Below are 17,036 nucleotides of genomic sequence, written 5' to 3'. Positions count from 1 at the left end.
ATCTTGACCTCTGGGGTTGAATACCAGTAGAATTATCAGAAGTGTGAGAAGGGTAGAGAGCCTGCGTGTAAAAGCATATAAAAATCGACACAAGCTTCTTTTCCTCTCATTTGTCATCTGTTAGATTTTGAAGATGTAACTGAATTTCTCGAAGAGGTCATTGAAGCCTTGATATTGGATGAGGAAGTGCGCACATTTCCAGAAGTCATGATTCCAGTGTTCGATATTTTATTGGGCCGAATAAAAGATCTAGAACTCTGTCAGATCCTGTTTTATGCATATCTGGATATTCTTCTCTATTTCACTAGGCAGAAGGATATGGCAAAGGTAGGTTTGAAAGTGATACATATGCATTTGCACTGGGGATTTAACGCTTTATGGGTCCCTGTCCTGAACGTGCCGTAATATTACCTGTTGAATTAAAAAAAGATACATTGGTTGTTGTATGGACTTGACTCTTTGAGATCCTCTCACCCCACTACCTTTATCTCCTCATACAGACGAATAAGTAGGACTTGTTTTCTCCTTTAGGTTTTTGTAGAGTACATTCAGCCCAAGGACCCTAGCAATGGGCAGATGTACCAGAAGACCTTGCTGGGAGTAATCCTGAATATCTCCTGCTTATTAAAGACTCCAGGTGTAGTAGAAAATCACGGCTACTTCCTGAATCCATCTCGTTCCAGTCCCCAGGAGATCAAAGTGCAAGAGGCCAACATCCATCAGGTGGAACTGTTTACCACTGTCTCCCAGCCCCCTAATCCTAGGTGAAGTCGCGTTTCCTCGGGAAGCAGATGCAGATAAGGCCGCTTGAGCCTCTTTGGGGAAGCAGATCAATCTGCTTGGCTTTCTACTGTAATCACGTAAAGAAATTGTCCTCTTTTCAGCCCAGGCTCAGGGCAGAGGAGAAGCCGGTACACAGTTTAAGAATAAGCTGCTGCGGCTCTTTGCGCGGTGCTGGGGCCCAGCCACTTCCCCTCAGCCCCTGCTGTTGACACCAAGCTGTCTCTTACGACCTGGGCTCCTAAAATCTTCCAACTGAACTCCAGCATATAAACCGATTTTTTTTCCTTTTCTTCCTTCCACCAACGTCCTCTCCATTTGGGCTTCTTAGTGAGAATTCCAGCAGAGGTCTGGCCAACATGAGGCAGTAAGTGGTTGACCCATTTAGGCAGGAATTGGCAAATCACTGCAGTGGCCAGATCCGGCCTGCCACCTGTTTTGGTAAATAGTTCTGTTGAACACAGCCTTGGCCGTTCATACGCATGTTGTTTATGGCTTGATTTTATGCCACAGTGGTAGAGTTGGAATAGTTGCCACAGTCAGCATATAGCTTGCAAAGCCAAAAATATTTATCATCTGGCCCTTTGCGGACAAAAATTTACTGACCCCTAAAGCTATGTAAATGCTGTCTGCAGTTTGGCAGCTCATCGGGGAATCAATCTCCCATAAATGCTCAGAAAGAAAAAAAATTTTTTAATCAGAACTGGGGTATAAAGCAAAGGGAGAGTGAGAGAGAAGATTAGGATTAGGATATTTTTGGAAATTGCCAGTGGCTAAGGTTTGGGAGAAACAAATATGAGGATTGTGAAACTGGAATGTTCTGTGGTTGTGTTTTCTGGTTAAACAGTTCATGGCTCAGTTCCATGAAAAGATCTACCAGATGCTGAAGAACTTACTCCAGCTCTCTCCAGAAACCAAACACTGTATCTTGTCCTGGCTTGGAAACTGTTTGCATGCAAACGCAGGCCGCACCAAGATTTGGGCCAATCAGATGCCAGAAATCTTCTTCCAAATGTATGCCTCGGATGCCTTCTTTCTGAATCTGGGTGCTGCTCTCCTGAAGCTATGCCAGCCGTTTTGCAAACCCAAATCCTCTCGGCTCCTCACCTTTAACCCCACTTACTGTGCCCTGAAGGAGTTGAATGATGAAGAACGAAAAATTAAAAATGTGCACATGAGAGGTAGGGGGGAACTGGGCTTCTCAAGATGTGTGCACACGCGCGTGCTCGTATGTGTATGTGTGTGTGTAACATCTAAGACATCACTTTTATCCGTTTTCACAAAGGTGCCTCTTTCTCAAGATGAGGCAAAAAGCAAAGCTACTATAAATTTTAGGAAGACAGATGTCTAAAATGGTAGTTTTTAGATATTGTCCTTTCGTTAGATTTTCTTTCTGAATTTAGCAGCCTTTGGGTATTGATTGATTCATTCTTTGTAAAAATAATAAAGCGCAGTCACTGTTTGGTCTTTCAACTCAAAGCCTCCAGAAGAAAGCAGATATATGAATAGATAATCATAATACGGATAGGGCTAAACAGTGGGGGCACAAAGGAGAGAGTGAATAATAAATTCTACAGAAGTTGGAAGTCTTTGTGGCCGAGTCTTGAAAGATGAGTTGGGTTTAAAGTACAAAGATACAAAGCTGTGAAAGGCTTTATTGGGGAATAGTGAGAAGTTCAGTGGGAGTGCTAGGTGGGAAAGGAGTATGGGAATTGGCAGGAAATGAGTCTAGGGAGGAAAAATATCGGGGCCAGTTCAGAGAAAACTCAATGCAGAGAAGTGAAAAGAAGAAAACAAGTCACTCAAAGTGAATAATTCTTGAAAAAAAAATTAAGAACTCCTCTTAATTTTGGTGTATTTCCTCCGTTTTATGACTCTTCTAATCCTAAAAGCAATATATAGTCAACAGGAAATCTGGAAAATCACAAATAGATAGAGATGATGCACTGTTATCACTTGGCAATATTGACAGTGTTTCCTACATTTGTTTTTAAAAAGAAATTACTAGAAAAAAAAAAAAACTCTCATTGTAGCAGTATGGAAGTTAAGCTAGAATAAGGGGACACTGGATACCCAGGACAAAAGTCTGGGGCAAGTCATTTACTGTTCCTTTTACCTTCTTTGAGGTTTGGACAAAGAGACTTGTTTGATCCCAGCTATGCAGGAGCCAAAGTTCCCCCAGAACTACAACCTTGTGACAGAGAACCTTGTCCTGACCGAGTACACCTTGTACTTAGGATTTCACAGGTAACTGCTCTAATGTCATTCAAAAACTGTTTCGTGGGGTTACAAACCAAAAGGTTGAAAGTGAGCCTCACTTCATTCTAAAGGCTCCCATTAGGATCTAAAAGGAACGGGGTTTTATATGTACTTTGTCGTATTTATGTGAATTGCCTTTGTCCAGATTACTTTACTTTACTTTTCATTTTTTACTTGCTATGCTAATTAAAATTAAAGACACTAGTATTGTTCACTGAACATGAAAATTTTTTAAAAGATTTATTTCTTTATTTTAGAGAGAAAGAGAGCAGGGGAAGGGGCGGGGAGGGGTGGAGAAAGAATCCTCAAGCAGACTTCCCTGCTAAACGTAAAGCCTGACTCAGGGCTCCATCCTACAATCCTGAGATCATGACTGCAGCCGAAATCAAGAGTTGGACTCAACCAGCTGAGCCACCCAGGGGCCCCCAAACTTGCAAAAAAAAATTTTAAGATTTTATTTATTTAACAGAGCACAAGCAAAGGGAATAGCAGGCAGAGGGAGAGGAAGAAGCAGACTCCCCCACTGATCAGGTAACTCAATGTGTGACTCGATCCCAGGATACTGGGATCATGACCTGAGCCAAAGGCAGAGCTTAACCGACTGAGCCACCCAGGTGCCCCGAAACTGGCAAATTTTTAAATCACTATCTTCCTATTGTGATCTGTGAAAGTGGAATTCTTTTAACTTTTCACTGTCTGCTCTTGAATTTTCATTACTTACTACTCTTGATGAAAAAGACCAAGCTCTAGTCTGTGATACAGAGACAAAACTGACAAAATTAAAGAAATGTTTGGGGCTCGAGCATATACGCGCATGCACTCTCTCTCACTCTCTTTAAAATTAAAAAAAAAAAAAAATTTAAAAAGAAGAAGAAATGAAATGTTTATCAGGAATACCAATAAGATCAGTAGGACCACAAAAGATTTATATATCAAGGATCAAAAGGATTCTAGAAGCATGAAAATGTAAGAACTAGAGTTCTGGTTCTGGCAGGCCATACACCATTTTGTGATTGTTTCTGTCCTCTGGTTTAGCTGAACATGACTGCAAGTTTAACTAAGGAAGTTGTTAAAGGGGCACCTGGGTGGCTCAGCCCTTAAGCATCTGCCATCAGCTCAGGTCATGATCCCAGGGTCCTGGGATTGAGCCCCACATCGGGCTCCCTGCTCAGCACTGCTTATCCCTCTCCCACTCCCCTTGTATGAGTTCGCTCTCGCTGTGTCTCTTTCTGTCGAATAAATAAATAAAATCTTTAAAAAAAGAAAGTTGGTACAGTCCTTAGGAAGAGGTACTGAGAATAGCAGTTATTAATGTCTTCTCAGGATATTTACATTGATTGGCACAGAGGATTTTTTAAAACTCAGTGAATTTCTAGAAAAATGAAATTCTGTCTTTATTAGTTTTTCTATCCCAGTCATCGACATTTTAAATGACAAAATAGGTAACGCAGCATATGTTTAACCTGCTCAGCCACCGACATTCAGACGTAGAAATGACTGTCATCTAGACTCCCCGTATTGGCTTGCTAACCGTAGACATTGTCTACAGGGCCAAAGAAGATGACTTTGGACTGTATCCATAGAGACAACTATCCGTAACATTGAATTACGGGGCTTCCTTTCATTAGAGAACATTTGGCTGACCCTTTGTAAAGAATAATGTGATTTTATATTGAACAACAAAGGACTAGAAGCTTTTTCTTAGGTTGCATCCCAGGAGGCTACCAGTTTATATGTGGTCGTTACTAACTTAGAGTCCTTCTCCTCAAGCTTTTGTTCTCAACTAACTGTAGAGAAACTGTCCGTATAATATATCCAGGTACAATCATTGCAACTGTGCAGTGTCAGACTATCCTGTTGGGCTCTCTTTGTACTTTATCTAATCGTTACTTATTTTACATGGTAACAGCCCAATCTACACCCTCTTCAAGAAAGCTACTGGTCTTTGGATGGTGCTTTCATCTAAAGGCTGCTATTTATAGTTAGTGTCATTTATGTCAAATACTTGGTGACGTTTTCCCAGAGCTATAACCCCTGCCCCTGTCCTGTCAGTAAGTTGTGCGAGTGCCTTCTGTGTCACCACATTCGCAGCTCCCTATATCGTGAAAGAGGATACTTGGATAAATAAATGAGGGTTTGTTTTTCTGGAGCAATCTGTACTCAGCTGTCCTGTATGAGCCTCCTGACCCAATCTCTTCTTCTTTCTTGGGGGCAGGTTGCATGATCAGATGGTAAAAATCAACCAGAACCTGCATCGGCTGCAGGTTGCCTGGCGAGATGCTCAGCAAAGTTCTAGCCCTGCCGCTGACAACCTTCGTGAGCAGTTTGAACGGCTGATGACCATCTACCTTTCTACCAAGACTGCCATGACGGAGCCCCAGATGCTACAGAACTGTCTCAACTTGCAGGTGTCCATGGCTGTTCTGCTCGTCCAGCTGGCCATAGGCAATGAGGGCTCACAGCCAGTTGAGCTAACTTTTCCTTTGCCAGATGGCTACAGCTCTTTGGCTTATGTGCCAGGTAAGCAGGCTCTTCCTTGGGAACTGCCTATTTATAGCTAGCTAAGTTTCACCGGGTCACTTCGGAAGTTTAACCATCAAAGTACCCGTCCTTAATGATCACTCAACTGTTTTTGGAGAAATAACTCGAATTTATAGATAATATCTACTGGTCAAAGGATGGGGGAACCAACAGCTTTTTCCTCAGCCTTGTGTCCCCACTTCTGTGTGTATCAGAAAATAATCCTCAAAGGATTAAGTGCTGCCAGGGTTTTCAGAGCTGTTAGTTTTAGCATTAATATTGTTTCCATTGTCCATCTTCTAAATTTATCTGTCCGGCTCTCCCTGTGCTCTTCTTTAGGGGAAGAAAAACTGTGATCCCCTGTTGGTTAAGGAGATTGTGTATGTAGGTTTGTCGGTGAGGAGTTGGCAGATGCTGTCTATTAGAATCAGGTTGTATGTTCTTGATCACCGTATTGGTCATCTGTTGCTAAATAACAGATCATCCCAAAACGTAGCACCTAAAACAAATGTCGTCTTACACGTATTCTGTGGGTCAGGAGTCCAGGAGTGGCTTGACCGCATGGTTCTGCCTCTGGGTCTCTTCGGCGGCTGTGGCCGAGCTGGTTCTGCCTCTGGGTCTCTTCATGCGGCTGTGGCCGAGCTGTCGGTCAGGGCCACAGGAATCTGAGGCCTTGACCAGAACTGGAGGATCTGCTTACAAGCCAGGTCATGTGGTTGTTGGCAGACCTCATTTGTTTACTGGCCCCTTTTCCAGGTCACACAGATCTCTCCCTAGTACTGTTCGTGATATGGCAGCTGGCTTCCTTGAGAGCAAGGAAGCTATAGGCTTTTATAACCTCACCATGGAAATACATATACCATTGCTGCTATATGCCTATCCTCTGGGCGAGTGTAGGGAGGGACACACAAGGACATGAATACCAGGAAGCAAAGACAATTGGAGGACCATCCTTGAGACGGATGACCAGAGTCATCTAATGTATTCATCTTTGTTGGAGATTCTTTATCCATCTAAAGGGTTATTTAATGCACAGTTAACCTTGAGTGTGAAATGAATGTCTATCAGTGTACCTTTTTAAGTTGCACTGGTGTGTGAACAGTATTTTGTGTCTCTGCTATTTTCATATTGAATTGGATAGAAATAAAAATTGACTTACCCTTCCTTTTTTTTCCAAAGACTTTATTTATTTGACAGAGACAACAGCAAGAGAGGAAACATAAGCAGGGGAAGTGGAGAAGGAGAAGCAGGCCTCCCACCAAGCAGGGAGCCCAGTGCGGGACTCAGTCCCAGCACCCTGGGATCGTGACCTGAGCTGAAGGCAGACAATTAATGACTGAGACCCCCAGGCGCCCTGAAAAATTGACTTACCTTTAAAGGAGAGTCTGCATTTATGACCTTGTCTCCATTCTTAGTACCTACTAGGACATTTGGGACTTTTTAACCTTCATTAGGTAGAGCAAAAGGGAGGAATTTCAATATTACTTAATACAGAAAGTCAGATGTTTCACTAATTGCAGTAAATGTTTTCTTTTTCAGAATTTTTTGCAGATAACTTGGGCGATTTCCTCATTTTTCTCCGCCGCTTTGCCGATGACATCTTGGAGACATCTGCCGACTCTCTAGAACATGTTCTTCACTTTATTACGATTTTCACTGGAAGCATAGAAAGGTGAGGTTTTGGAAGCTTGGCTCTGATACCACTTAGAGGTGCAGAGCATTCAGAAAACTTCTCAACCAAGAACACACAAGCCTGAATCAGAAGGGCTTGCCTTCAGAAGTGGGGTTAACACTAATGAATCACCTGACCGTGCTTGCGGCTAGCTGGAAATTCCCCGTCTTGAGAGGCATAACAAGCCAAGGACTTTGCCTACAAAGAATCCAAACGTGCTTGTGAGAGAACCAGTGGGAATTCCACTGCAAGTGGCTGGTTAAAATAGTTACCTTAATGCCAAAAACCTTACCAGTGCAGGTAGTTCTGTATGGTCACAAAGTTTACCCTTAACGTTCTGAGTTGCATGAGCAGTCAACACAGGTAAATGCTTTCACATCTCATCTTCTCATTCAGAGCTTCTGCTCCCCTTTCTCAGGGATGCTCACTGACCTGTAGAGTTGCTTCCCTGGAGTTTTTGGTGTCAGGCCAAAGGAAACCGTGTGTGCAAATGGAATGATGCGCAATGCCCTGAGCCGTGTCAGTGAGAAGTAGGTAGAAGCCAGTCCTTCCCTGAGCTGAGTAGACCCAGGGAGAAGTCATGAGCCAACTAGGATTTATCAGGCACACGTGCTGTCCAGCGTCAGTAATGTAGAACTGCAGCCTGACCCTGGCCCTCAGGAAACTTAGAAAGGCAGGTTTCTCCTCGATGAAACTGTCAGGGAATGTAAGCAGTAAACAGTAGATTATTATAGAAGAGTAAACAGAATGGCTAGACATTATAGAGAAACTTGAGTACTCATCCTCATACTTGGCCGGCTGTGATCTCAAAAGTTAAATGATGTCGTACCCTACGTTACCCACAGAAACTGACAGCCTGGACAAGACAGAACCCTCTTTTCTCTTCCAGCAGTGGTTCCTCATGTGGAGAAAATTGTCATCAGTTTGAGAGTTAACTTTTCTACCTGCTCAACTGGCTTTCTGTCCTTTGTGCAGAATGAAGAATCCTCACCTAAGGGCCAAACTGGCTGAGGTATTGGAAGCAGTGATGCCCCACCTGGACCAGACGCCAAATCCCTTGGTAACCAGTGTGTTCCACCGGAAACGTGTGTTCTGCAACTTTCCCTATGCAGCCCACCTTGCAGAAGCGCTAATCAAGGTGTTTGTGGACATTGAGTTTACAGGTAAAGCAGTCCAGAACTGAGAAGCAGATCCCTAGTGGAGTCTCCTAGCTTGATCAGTATTTAATGTCAGAAAAATAGCATCAGCCATCAGTTATGGAATATCTATGTGCCAGCCTTGATGCTAAGTGCTTTTTCTTACATTGTTTCATTAATTTGTCACCATCTGGCAAGTTTTACTACATCATCCCTGTTGTACATATAAGGACATGAATGCTTGAAAAGATAATTTGTCTGTGTCATACAACTAAGTGGTAGAATCAGGCTGATTCTGTCTCCCCTCAAAAAGAAAAACAAGGGTGGGGGCGTTGCCTGGGGTGGATCAGTTGGTAAGCAGTTGACTTTGGCTCAGGTTATGATCTCAGGGTCCTGGGTTGGAGGCCCATGTCAGGCTCCACTCAGCAGGGAATCAGCTTCTCCCTCTCCTTCTGTCCCTCCCCCAACTCTTGCTTCTCTTTTTCTCTCTCTCTCTCTCAAATAGATAAATAAAATCTATGGGGATGCCTGGGTGGCTCAGTCAGTTAAATGATTACCTTCGGCTCAGGTTGTTATCATAGGGGTCCTGGGATCGAGTCCCACATCAGGCTCCTTGCTCTGTGGGGCGCCTGTTTCTCCCTCTGCCTGCCACTTCCTCTGCTTGTGCGTGTGCATACACTCTCTCTCTGACAATAAAAAGAATCTTTAATTTAAAAAATCTAAAAAGACCCACATACTCTTATCAATTTTATTACATGCTTGATTTATGTTCCAGCAAAGTATCCTGTTCAGTTACAACCTATGTCTTTTTTCTTTTTCTAGTGGGGGTTGGGGAGGGGCAGGGGAAGAGGTAGAGGATGAACCTTAAGCAGGAGCCACACCAGTGTGGAGCCTAGTGCGGAGCTCAGTCTCACAACCCTAAGGTCATAACCAACTGACTCACCTAGTCACCCCGACCCCAAGTACTTATTTTTATCTGCCTCAAAATTGCTGAGTAGTGGGACAGTTTTTTCTTTTTTCTTTTTTTTTTTTAAAGATTTTATTTGTTAGAGAGAAAGATCACAAGTAGGCAGGCAGGCAGATGGGGAGAGGGAAGCAGGCTCCCCACTGAGCAGAGAGCCTGATGTGGGACTTGATCCCAGGACCCTGAGATCATGACCTGAGCCGAAGGCAGAGGCTTAACCCACTGAGCCACTCAGGCACCCTATCTTTTTTTTTTTTTTTTTTTTTAAGTAAACTTTGTCTCCAACATGGGGCTCAAACTCACCACCCTGAGATCAAAAGTAAACTGTACCCCATCTCAACCAGTAAATAATATATGTTAGGCACTTATACAAGACCCCTTTTAAAAGAGATGTTCTAAATTAAAAAAATAAAAGTTGTCCTACCATCAGGTAGGATGGTATTTGTTTTTGTTTGTTAACAAATACAGTTAACATTTAAAGAGATAGTTAACATTGTTCTGAGTGCCTTTCCTATTTAAGTCTTGGTTTTGTCACTTGCTCACCTCTGAGCCTTAGTGTCCTCATCTATAACATGGGGTGAAGTGACAACTAATGAGATAGTTCATGTAAATCTTCCTAATACATACACAGTCACACAGTGAATCACTGCAGTTATCTCATTATATGACCATTTCAACCCTTTACATGCGATTCTAATTCCTGTTTTATTTCTGAGCAAGTTGAAGTTTAAAAATATTAAGAGACTTGAAATAAGTAGAGCCAAAGGGAAAACCTATATATTCTGACTCCAAATCCCATATTCTACTTTCATTATATGACCCAAGCTACAAAGATGGGGCAGTTCCTTTGATTGGTCAAAACAGTATAAGCCTCAGGTTTTTAGCCCCTGACCTGATTTTTCAGGGTTACTAAGAGCCAGTTCATCTTGCAGCTGGAATGTTGTCTATGAGGAACATGGAGGTTACTTAATATCCTGTTCAGCACGTGGCTGTCACTGCCACAACAGTCAGTTTGGAGGCCTCATTCAGAGTCTGATAAGACTTTACATTTGGATATGGAAGTATTTGTTTCCCCTGGCTTTTAGTGGACAGCTTGGTCCTTGTCCTTTTCTGCATGTGGCATCTTTTATGTCTGTCTCCCTCTTTTCTTTTCTTTTCTTTTTTTTTTTTTAATTTTTAATTTTTATTTATTTATTTATTTGCGAGAGAGCACAAGCTGTGGGGAGGAGGCAGAGGGAGAGGGAAAAGCAGGCTCCCTGCTGAGCGGAGAGCCCGATGCGGGGCTCGATCCTAGAACCCCGAGACCACGACCCGAGATGCAGACAGATGCCTAACTGACTGAGCCACCCAGGCGCCCCGTCTGTCTCCCTCTTATTCTGTTAGTAAGGACATAAGTAAACACTTGGCTGTCATTCTGGGCCTTTGTAAACTCCCAGGGCAGATATTACCAGTTGTCTTGACACATTCAGAATAAAAGAAAATGGCTTCCCAGGCATAAACTCTTATCTTTCTCTAGTAGCACCACCTTTGCTGGGTTTTTGCTCTTACCCTATTCCAGGAGACCCCCATCAATTTGAACAGAAGTTTAATTACCGACGTCCCATGTATCCCATCCTAAGGTACATGTGGGGAACAGATCCCTATCGAGAGAGCATTAAGGTGAGAGAGTTTTTGGTGAAGCCAAAGCTGAGTTCTCTGAGTTTTACTTCAGATATGCCCCACTGAGTTGTGGTTCGGTACTAAAATGGTTTTGTCTTGGGCTGGGACTTAACAGGATTTGGCTGACTATGCCTCTAAGAATTTAGAAGCCATGAATCCCCCGCTTTTCCTCCGCTTTCTTAACCTGCTGATGAACGATGCCATCTTTCTCCTGGATGAAGCCATACAGGTAAGAATAAGTAAATTAAAAAACTTTAGGGATGCATGGGTGGTTTAGTTGAGTAAGCGTCTGCCATCCTCTCGGGTCATGACCCAGGGTCCTGGGATCGAGTCCTGGACTGGGCACCCTGCTCAGTGAGGAGCCAGCTTCTCCCTCTCCCTGCCATTCCCTCTGCTTGTGCTCGCTCGCTCTCTCTGACAAACAAATAAATAAAATATTTAAATAACAATTCTTTAGGACAGATTTAACTGCCCTTATCAAATAATAAATACATACTTTTTACCTTCAGATTAGAATAGAGCAGTCTTGGGACATCTGAGTGGCTCAGTCAGACTTCACTTCAGGTCACAATCTCAGGGTCCTGGGATCGAGTCCTACATCAGGCTCCCTGCTCAGTGGGGAGCTTGCTGCTCCCTCTCCCTCTAACGCTTGCCCTTCCATTTGTGCTCTTTGTCTCTCAAATAAACAAATAAAATCTTAAAAAAAAAAAATGTTAGAATAGACCAATCTTTATGCCCATAGTACCAGTTTGGACACCAAAAATTTGTGAGAAGTAATGTACCATGAACCTTGCCATTACAGAGGTTGATAGATATTATTACATTAGAGACCAATATCAAGGGTCATTGAAGCCTCATAAACTTGGGCGATAAAGTGGAAAAGAAAGCTAAAACTAAGGTAAACCAGCATGATTAATCATGCTAGCAGCACAGAAGGAAATCCGAAGACCTCGCATTTGGTCAATAACTTTCTTTTTTTTTTTTAAAAAAAGATTGTATTTATTTATTTGAGAGAGAGACAGTGAGCGAGAGCATGAGCGAGGAGAAGGTCAGAGGGAGAAACAGACTCCCTACGGAGCCGGGAGCCCGATGCGGGACTCAATCCTGGGACTCTGGGATCATGACCTGAGCCGAAGGCAGTCACTTAACCAACTGAACCACCCAGGCGTCCCTGATCAATAACTTTCAACCATTGTCCATCCCAACCCATGAGTAACAGTGACTCACTAAGGCAATGATTCTTATTCCCTTCCTGAAAGATTCTGATTCTTGTGCCACTACTTGATAAAAACTCTCTGGTTTTGGTTATTTTTTCATATAAACACTGCAGGTCACCAGACTCTTCACCTATCCGTAGGCTCTCACATCTTTACATTTGAAACGTGTGTTTCCCAAAGTCTTCACCTGGGTGCCTGTCACCAGCTTCAGTGCATCATATCCTTACTCGTTCCTCATGGAGCTGCTTTTTGCTCATATTAAAAACTCCCCTAGGGGGCGCCTGGGTGGCTCAGTTGTTAAGTGTCTGCCTTCAGCTCAGGTCATGATCCCAGAGTCCTTGGATCAAGCCCCACAGCGGGCTCTCTGCTTTGTAGGAAGCCTGCTACTCCCTCTCTCACTCCCCCTGCTTGTGTTCCCTCTCTAGCTGTGTCTCTCTGCCAAATAAATAAATAAAATCTTTAAAAAAAAAAAAAAATACAACTTCCCTGGGGTGCCTGGGTGGCTCAGTTGGTTAAGCATCTGCCTTTGGCTCAGGTCATGATCCCAGGGTCCTGGGATCAAGCCACATATCAGACTCCCTGTTCGGCAAGCCTGCTTCTCCTTCTCCCTCTGCCTACTGCTCCCCCTGCTGTGCTCTCTGTCAAATAAATAAATAAATAATCTTAAGAAAGGGGCACTGAAAGAAACCCACTGGGTGGCTCAATGGGTTAAGCCTCTGCCTTTGGCTCAGGTCATGATCCCAGGGCTCTGGGATCGAACCCCAAATGGGGCTCTCTGCTCAGTGGGGAGCCTCCTTCCCCCTCTCTCTGCCTGCTGCTCTGCTTACTTGTGCTTACTCTCTGTGTGTCAAATAAATAAATAAAATCTTAAAAAAAATAAAAAAAATCTTAAGGAAAAAAAGTTCCCTTATCAGTGGTGACCGCTGTAAGAAAGCTAAGGCAGTGGCCCAAAGGTGCATGAGGCAGGTAAGCCATGCAGGTGGCCTGTGGGATAGCCACAAGCTCCTCATACTGATTTGCAGTCCCCCAGTAACATACATACAGACATACATAGGTACATACATTTATTTATTTGTTTATTAAGATTTATTTATTATTTGACAGAGAGAGACACAGGGAGACAGGGAACACAAGCAGGGGGGAGTGGGAGAAGGAGAAACAGGCTTCCCACTGAGCAGGGAGCCCAATGTGAGCTCAACCTCAAGAACCTGGGATCGTGACCCGAGCCAAAGGCAGATGCTTAACGGCTGAGCCACCCAGGCACCCCAGTAACTTGTATTTAATCTGTGAGGAGAGTTCTTGCTTTTTTCATAGTCCCATACTTCTTGATTTTAGATAGGCTTTCATGGAAAACACGAGCAAGTCCTTTAATAAATAGACCCTTCTGAGCAAGAGCTCAGATACAAAGAATGATACCAGATGGCATTGTCATAGGACTGCAAGAATGATGAGAAGTAGACAGTTTTTAATATTTATGCTTCTCCTTCCAGACATCTTGCATACTTGATAGAGCTTTGTTTTTTGAAAGGCAGTTTGGGGTTTGGTTTTGTTGGGACTTTTGGAGGTTTTGGGGGGTTTTTTTGTTGTTTTTGTTGTTTTTCATTTTTTAAGAAGGATTTGTCCCTTTTTTTCATTTCAGCCTGTTTATTTTTGCCTGGATTTCAGACACGATACTATTTATCCTCCTTTCTATTTCAGAGACTGTAATACTCACATGGAACAAATGAGTAAAACAAATCTATATGGAACCTCAGCCCTATGCTGAGAAGTAAAGGCTCACATTTCTTACATAGTCCCCCGTTTTCCTGGTTACTAAACTAGATTTTAGGGATGTCTGGGTGGCTCAGTTGGTTAAGTATATGCCTTTGGCTCAAGTCAGCATCCCAGGGTCCTAGGATGGAGTCCCACATAGGACTCCCTGCTCATCAGGGAGCTTGCCTCCCCCTCTGCCTGCCAGTCCCCCTATTTGTGCATGCTTGCTTGCTCGCTCACTCTCTCTCTGACAAAAAAATAAATAAAATCTTTTTTTTAATTAATATAAAGACAAACTAGATTTTAAATAGAACGGCTTATAAATAAATAAATAAATAAATAAATAGAAGGGCTTAAGGGGCTGGATGGCTTAGTTGGTTGAGCATCCAACTCTTTAAAGACTTTATTTATTTGGGGCGCCTGGGTGGCTCAGTGGGTTAGGCCGCTGCCTTCAGCTCGGGTCATGATCTCAGGGTCCTGGGATCGGGCCCCGCATCGGGCTCTCTGCTCAGCAGGGAGCCTGCTTCCCTCTCTCTCTCTCTGCCTGCCTCTCTGTCTACTTGTGATCTCTCTCTGTCAAATAAATAAATAAAAATAAATAAAATCTTTAAAAAAAAAAAAAAGACTTTATTTATTTATTTGACAGACAAAGATCACAAGTAGGCAGAAAGGCAGGCAGGAAGGGGGGAAAGCAGGCTCCCTGCTGAGCAGAGAGCCTGATTCGGGGCTCGATCCCAGGACCCTGAGATCATGACCTGAGCCAAAGACAGGCTTAACCTTAACACTGAGCCACCCAGGCACCCTGAGCATCCAACTCTTAATTTTGTCTCGGGTGGTGGGGTCAAGCCCCATGTCACACTCTGCATTCAACAGAGAATCTACTTGAGATCTCTCTCCCTCTGCTTCTGTCCCTCTACCTGTTCTCACGCTCTTGCAGATAAATAAATTGTAAAAATTTAAAAATTAATATAACCACTGAAATATCATCTTCTCTTCAACTGTACTTTCTTCTCTGATACATTTCACCTCTGGTTTCTGTAGTATTTGAGCAAGATAAAGATTCAACAGATTGAGAAAGACCGAGGTGAATGGGATAGTCTGACTCCAGAAGCCCGCCGAGAGAAGGAGGCTGGCCTACAGATGTTTGGACAGCTGGCACGTTTCCATAACATCATGTCCAATGAAACAATTGGTACCCTTGCCTTTCTGACATCAGGTAAGGACAAAGCACTGTGTTCCCAAAAAATCCAGTGGTCAAGATCTGCTTCATTTGACGGATCAGCCCTGCTGAAACTAAGAAGTCAGACTCTGGCAATAGTATTCTACACAATGTGAGAGGGAAATGAACCACTAGAGAAGCTTCAAGAAGGATGATGCCCAGGGCACCCAGATGGCTCAGTCAGGCATCCAACTCTTTTTTTTTTTTTTTTTTTTTAAGATTTTATTTATTTATTTATTTGACAGAGAGAGATCACAAGTAGGCAGAGAGGCAGGCAGAGAGAGAGAGAGAGAGGAGGAAGCAGACTCCTCCCCGCCGAGCAGAGAGCCCGATGCGGGACTCGATCCCAGGACCCTGAGATCATGACCTGAGCCGAAGACAGCGGCTTAACCCACTGAGCCACCCAGGCGCCCAGGCATCCAGCTCTTGATCACACAGCTCAGGTCTTGATCTCAGGGTCATGAGATCACATGACCACATAGACTATGCGTTGAGCTCCACACTGGACACAGAGCCTACTTAAAATTAAAAAGAAGATGCCTGTTGAAATGAGAAACATTCACCCTCACACAGCTTGCCAGAAAGCATAAGTTAGTATAATTTTTCTTGAGAACAAGTTAGCCATATAAATATATCTGGGGGAGAGTGTGTGTATTAACCTGAAAACATTCTTGAACTCTAGTTAAATGTGGTAGATCAAAGACACTTACCTGTACTCCCTCTCAAGCTACAGTATCCAGTTTGGTGGCCACTTGCCACATGTGTTTATTAGGCATCTTTTTTTTTAAGATTTTATTTATTTATTTGACAGAGAGAGATCACAAGTAGGCAGAGAGGCAGGCAGAGAGAGGGGGAAGCAGGCTCCCCGCTGAGCCGAGAGCCTGATGCAGGGCTCGATCCCAGGACCCTGAGATCATGACCTTAAAGATTTTATTTATTTGTTTGACAGAGAGAGCTACCACAAGTAGGCAGAGAGAGAGAGAGGGAAACAGGCTCCCCGCTGAGCAGAGAACCCAATGTGGGGCTTGATCCCAGGACCCTGAAATCATGACCCGAGCCAAAGGCAGAGGCCTAACCCGCTTAGCCACCCAGGTGCCCCAAGACTTAGAAGTTTTTTGTTTTTTTTTTTTCATGCCATAAGTTTATTTACAAACATATTGAGTATGCTGAATTCAAGAGTTTGATCCATTTTTCAAAGAGACTGCACCTCTTAAAATGTTCCTTTCCACATCTGTTTGATGGATCAATTAAAACATCCTTACTTCTTAAGCAATTGATGTCTTATTATAAAAAAAGGTGCAGCAAATCCAGATCCAAAGTACAAAGTCATCATAACTAGCAATCGCCACTTGTTTTCCACTGAAAATGGCAAATTCTTCCCTGGGCCCTCCTCATAGTGGCTCCTACAGACCACAGAGGTTGTGAACCTCCGGATGCTCTGTCCCAACATAGCGCCGTTGGAAGTTTTGTGAAAAGCTCAGAGCCTGAGACGGTACAAACGGCAGCACCCCCGAGGTCCTCCTCTTTTCACGACCTTGCTCCTCAGCGCGTAGGAGCCAAAAGGGAAGAGTAGGGTTTTTTTTCCCTAAGATTTTATTTATTTATTTATTTGAGAGAGAGACAGTGAGAGAGAGCATGAGTGAGGAGGTCAGAGAGAGAAGCAGACTCCCCGTGGAGCTGGGAGCCCGATAAGGGACCGATCCCGGGACTCCGGGATCATGACCTGAGCCAAAGGCAGTTGTCCAACCAACTGAGCCCCCCAGGCATCCCAGTATTTTTTTTAAAAAGTAAAATATTTCTTCTTAAAAATATTCTTTAGGGACGCCTGGGTGGCTCAGTTGGTTGGACGACTGCCTTC

At 43.5% G+C, this 17,036-nt stretch overlaps 2 protein-coding genes across 2 annotated transcripts in view; one reads left to right on the top strand and one right to left on the bottom strand.

Moving 5' to 3' along the window:
- Positions 1-17,036, top strand: part of UBE4A (ubiquitination factor E4A) — a 42,310-nt gene that overhangs the window by 14,005 nt on the left and 11,269 nt on the right. Inside the window, exons 7-16 of the mRNA XM_059416276.1 lie at positions 125-327; positions 532-723; positions 1,628-1,961; positions 2,907-3,027; positions 5,255-5,559; positions 7,099-7,231; positions 8,207-8,394; positions 10,890-10,990; positions 11,106-11,219; positions 15,001-15,175. Of these exons, the coding sequence (XP_059272259.1) occupies positions 125-327; positions 532-723; positions 1,628-1,961; positions 2,907-3,027; positions 5,255-5,559; positions 7,099-7,231; positions 8,207-8,394; positions 10,890-10,990; positions 11,106-11,219; positions 15,001-15,175 (1,866 nt within the window). The remainder of the gene's footprint in view (positions 1-124; positions 328-531; positions 724-1,627; positions 1,962-2,906; positions 3,028-5,254; positions 5,560-7,098; positions 7,232-8,206; positions 8,395-10,889; positions 10,991-11,105; positions 11,220-15,000; positions 15,176-17,036) is intronic.
- On the bottom strand, positions 16,100-16,747 carry LOC132012808 (cytochrome c oxidase subunit 7C, mitochondrial-like). Its single transcript, XM_059392627.1, has one exon. The coding sequence runs from the start codon at positions 16,626-16,628 to the stop codon at positions 16,437-16,439; it is 192 nt and encodes a 63-aa protein (XP_059248610.1). The 5' UTR covers positions 16,629-16,747; the 3' UTR covers positions 16,100-16,436.

This window comes from Mustela nigripes, chromosome 1 (genome assembly GCF_022355385.1).
Source record: "Mustela nigripes isolate SB6536 chromosome 1, MUSNIG.SB6536, whole genome shotgun sequence".
NCBI lineage: Eukaryota > Metazoa > Chordata > Mammalia > Carnivora > Mustelidae > Mustela > Mustela nigripes.
This window is presented reverse-complemented; position numbering and strand designations above follow the sequence as displayed.

Coding starts and splice junctions, on each gene's coding strand:
- LOC132012808 (XM_059392627.1), bottom strand. CDS start 16,628: ATGTTGGGACAGAGCATCCGGAGGTTCACAACCTCTGTGGTCTGTAGG.